Source organism: Micromys minutus (assembly GCF_963924665.1).
Source record: "Micromys minutus genome assembly, chromosome: 9".
Lineage (NCBI taxonomy): Eukaryota > Metazoa > Chordata > Mammalia > Rodentia > Muridae > Micromys > Micromys minutus.
The window spans coordinates 49,958,377-49,963,174 of NC_137978.1; the positions used below are offsets into that span (position 1 = coordinate 49,958,377).

Here is a 4,798-nt window from a genome sequence, read left to right on the forward strand (position 1 = left end):
GAAAGTGGATTCAGGAGGATCAAGAGTCCAAAATCATCCTAGACAGGAGAGTGAATTTAAGGTCAACCTGGGCTACATAAGACCATGTCTTAATAAAAAGTGCCACTGTTCCCTCCCTCTCCCACAAGTCATTTGTACTGACTCTAGGAAATTTGGAAAGTTCCTACGAATGAAAGTCCAGCACGCTGAACTCTCAGACAATGTGGGGTTCTTTCCCCCAGGCCCCGATTGGTTTGGTTTAGCTGTCATTGCTACATAGAGAGACGCTTTCTGATTCAGCTTACACCGCTGACTTCATGTGCTTGGAACAAAACTGTGATACTTCCCAGAGCTGGGACACACTGTCTCCTCTGGGAATTGTGTGGGCAGGGCACACCACCACTGGCACGTTCTTGATCTCAGAAAGTCAAGCACCAGGATTCACAGGACCAGGGGCAGCTAAAGCATCTTAACCACTACACCTTTCCGAATCCTCTGTCTAGATTCTAATGCTACTTTTTTTTCCTTCTTTTTTTTTCTTTCTCAAGCCTCAGAGATTCTGACACATCTCCATCTCGGTGAACCAGCAGTGACCCCATTTGTTTTGCCTTCTCCTAGCTCATGCATTCTTTGAGTCTTGGTAACTGGAATGTTTTGTCTAGTCAGACGCAAAGCCGTCAGCGGCACAGAACCAACGCTGAGGGCTCATGACGTGTTGGCAGGCTCCTGGGAAAATGGAGCCGCTGGTGGGGCGCCTCTGAATCAGCAGGTTCTTTTTGTCTCCGGTTTTAAAGCTCTCTGGAAGTGACCTGAGGTCCAGGATCTTCTCCAAGTATGAACAGGGAAATGTTAGAGTTTTCATTAAATATGTCGAAGTCTTATGTTTTGAAAAGCATTGGAACGTCTAAGGCAAGAACCCCAGAACCCTTCCTATCCCCCTGTGAGACCTTGGTAATTATCTAACAAATCTATCATGTGTCCACTGGGCTGGACCATCTGCCAGAAGAAGTTCCAGAACCCCGAGATGCCTTGGAGTTCATCTGCTTCCGGAAGCAGTTAGCCGCCGTCTGGGTGTTCTCTCCCAGCCGCGTCTTGAGGTCTTCTTGTTGAACTCTGTCCCGACGTATGGCCTTCTTCATACTTGTGAAACTGAAGGATGACTTTGCTCTTTGGATGGGACTACAGTGAAGGAGCCAGCCGTGTGTGGAAAGAGAGAAACACTGAGTATGTCTCTGCCAAACCAGTCCCTAGAAGGTTTTTCTCAGGAAGCCTCCAACAGATCTCTGAATGCTACAGGGGCTTGGGACCCAGAGGTCCTGCAAGCGCTCAGAATCTCCCTGGTGGTGGTCCTTTCCATTATTACACTGGCCACTGTCCTCTCCAATGCCTTTGTGCTTACCACTATCTTACTTACCAAGAAGCTCCACACCCCCGCCAACTATCTCATTGGCTCTTTGGCCACCACTGACCTTCTGGTTTCTATCTTGGTCATGCCCATCAGCATAGCCTACACCACTACCCGCACTTGGAACTTTGGCCAAATCCTGTGTGACATCTGGGTGTCTTCTGACATCACGTGCTGCACAGCCTCCATCTTGCATCTCTGTGTCATTGCTCTGGACAGATACTGGGCCATCACAGATGCCCTGGAGTACAGCAAGCGCCGGACCGCAGGCCACGCGGCAGCCATGATTGCGGCCGTCTGGGTCATCTCCATCTGTATCTCCATCCCACCGCTCTTCTGGCGGCAGGCCACGGCTCACGAGGAGATGTCCGACTGCTTGGTGAACACATCTCAGATTTCTTACACCATCTACTCGACCTGTGGGGCTTTCTACATCCCATCCATCTTGCTCATTATCCTTTATGGCCGCATATACGTGGCCGCCCGGAGTCGAATCCTGAACCCACCCTCCCTCTATGGGAAACGCTTTACCACGGCACAGCTCATCACAGGCTCCGCTGGCTCTTCCCTCTGCTCGCTCAACCCCAGCCTCCACGAGAGCCACACACACACAGTCGGCTCCCCTCTCTTTTTCAACCAGGTGAAAATCAGGCTCGCTGATAGCATCCTAGAACGCAAGAGGATCTGTGCAGCCCGAGAAAGGAAAGCCACTAAGACCTTGGGCATCATTCTGGGGGCCTTTATCATCTGCTGGCTGCCTTTCTTCGTGGTATCCTTGGTCCTCCCCATCTGCAGGGACTCCTGTTGGATCCACCCGGCCCTCTTTGACTTCTTCACGTGGCTAGGTTATTTAAACTCTCTCATTAACCCGGTCATCTACACTGTGTTCAACGAAGACTTTCGACAAGCGTTTCAGAAAGTCATCCATTTCCGGAAGGCCTCTTAGTCGGACTTGGGGGTTGACTCTTGTTTGTCTATTATGTCCTGTAACCCATCTGGGGTTGCCTTTTTATTATTATTACTGTCGTTTCTCTGAGACCTAGGTTGATTTGTGCTATCTTGGGTCTCGGATTAAATCAATAGGTTTGTTCTGTGTTCGACTGTCAGCATCTTCTAGACTTCTCTGTCACCTAAAACTATGCCATTGTGCTGTGTAAAGGGAGAAAGGACCGAAGACACCCCTTAACATGATACCCTCGTGGTTCTCTGGATTGGAAGAAATAATAAGCTGTAAGACGGAGGTGAGAGGCCATCTTGTTCTCTAGCAGGCTCGGAGGGAAGGCCTTCTGGTCTACCTGGGATTTTACAGAAAACTTTGGAGAAGGGGTGTGATTACTGATTTGAATTAAAAGAGAATTTGGAGGTAGAATGGAGGAGGTGTCATCTTCTGTAACTCACTGATTGGAAAATAACACCCAGGAATTGTTCCCATTGGGTCCTGGTTGTGCATGAGGAAAATGGTAGTGGTAACCCAGAATAGGTGGGGAGAAATTCAGAGGTGGCAGCAGGAAGAGGTGTACTTGGGACCAGATCAACTTCTCTGTATCCTTCGTTCTTCCCTCTGTCTCTTCTATAATGTTCTGAAGTTAAAACCTGCCATCCTGCCACCAGAAAGGACTGACCAGTGCCAGACATACCGATCTTTGACTGGGACACCTCATTCTGTCCATTCTGATTTTTTTTTCCCCAGAATTATTCTTTTTTACAACCCTTGTCATCGGAGTTCTTAAGATGTCGAGTCTTATCAAATAAAACGCATGGGACACAGCGAACAGTAAAGTCTTTACAAATTTATTTACTCGCCGATTGTCCCATATGTGTGCACATGTGATGTGTGACAAGCCACACCTCTGGTGTCAGTTCTTGTCTTACACCTTCTTTGAAGCAGGGTCTCCCTGTCTCCATGCTGCCTTGCTTGTTCTAAGCTTGTTAGCCCACAAGCTCCACAAGCTCCAGGGACGTTCTCTGTCTCCACCCCCTTTCTCTCTGTCTCCACCCCCTTTCTCTCTGTCTCCACCCCCTTTCTCTCTGTCTCCACCCCCTTTCTCATCGGCAGCCACAGGTTCCAGGGATGGAACTTAGGTTGTCGCACTTGGACAGCAAACCCTCCCTGAGGCACCTCTTCAACCTTCACGAGTAGTAAAGTCTTTGGGCGTTTTTCCCCCTCCCCCCCCCCCCGAAGTACAGACTTTCAACTTAACTGTTTAAAACATACATCCAGCACCCACCTCACACCAGGCCCAGCGCTATTTTATTTGCGTGACATTTGCGTTTCATTTGCATATCATTTGCATACTATTTCCATGTCACTTGCAAACCTTGAGCCTCCTAACTCTGTGTGCTGAGATAGCTGACAATTGAAAACTGAGAAACTGGGCCTGGCAAGATTGGTCAGTGGGTAAAAGACACTTACCACCAAGCATGATGGCCTGATCTTGATTCTCAGAACCCACATGGTAGGTAGAACTTCTGACGTCTGCACACAAGCACACTTGTACACACACAAAAACCTCAAGAGCTGGGGCTGGGATCTCAGAGTGCTGCTCAGTGAGAGTGTGGCTTGCCTAGCATGTCTAAGTCACTGGGTTTGGATCTCAGCACTAAGCAAAATAAACAAACAAAACGAAAGGATCCTTCGGTTCAAGTGCAGCCACTGTCGGTTCCTAGCTGTGTGTTCTTCCACGGGTCTCTCGCTTTCGGAGAGTATAAAATGGAGACGGTAATAACTGTGGTGTAAAAACAAACACAGCACTCGACACAAAAATCCCCACCGTTTCGGGGATCCAGAAATTGACCTCCTCAAGTTCAGATAAGATAACAACAATAATAACAGTAATAGTAACGGCTCCTCTAAATACCCCAGGCACCCTGTATCTCTTTTCTCATGTTTTCTTCCTTACTAGTGCAAGAAAGACATGTGGCTGTGATTGAGGAGGGCTTTGTTAAGAGACAGCTTCATAAAGATGAGCCCTGGTGGAAGGACAAGGGTCAGGAGCTGCACTGAGGTGTCTGGAGAGAAGAAGCAGGGGGAGGGGCAGGGCACAGACAGGGTCCCAGGCGAGACAGAGATTCTGGAGTATTCCATGACACCTCCAGCCCCATGGGGAAGAGTGAGAGCCAGATGTCAGGAAGGCTGGGAAGGAGAGGAGGACAGCCCAGAAAGAAAAGTTTTCTCTGAATGTGCTCCTGGAGCCCCCACTCAGAATCTCTCCATGAGCTTGCTGACCCTAGATTCCTGGTCTCAGATCCACTGATGAGAAGGGCCAGGAGTCTGTTTTGATGACAAGGGTCCACTGTGTTGTTGAGGGTGACTTTGAACCTCAGGTTGGCTCAAGTGATCCACTTGCTTCAGCCTCCCGAGTAGCTGAATGACAGGTACAAACCATAATACCTGGTATCCTAGGTTACCAGCAA

The 4,798-nt window shown here is 48.9% G+C and overlaps 1 protein-coding gene across 1 annotated transcript; it reads left to right on the forward strand.

The window, feature by feature from the left end:
• Positions 1-1,205: 1,205 nt before the first annotated feature.
• HTR1D (5-hydroxytryptamine receptor 1D) lies at positions 1,206-2,330 on the forward strand (the record flags this gene model as incomplete). The annotated part of the gene is made up of 1 exon (XM_080921948.1): positions 1,206-2,330. The coding sequence occupies one exon, from the start codon at positions 1,206-1,208 to the stop codon at positions 2,328-2,330; it is 1,125 nt and encodes a 374-aa protein (XP_080778074.1).
• Between the last annotated feature and the right edge of the window lie 2,468 nt (positions 2,331-4,798).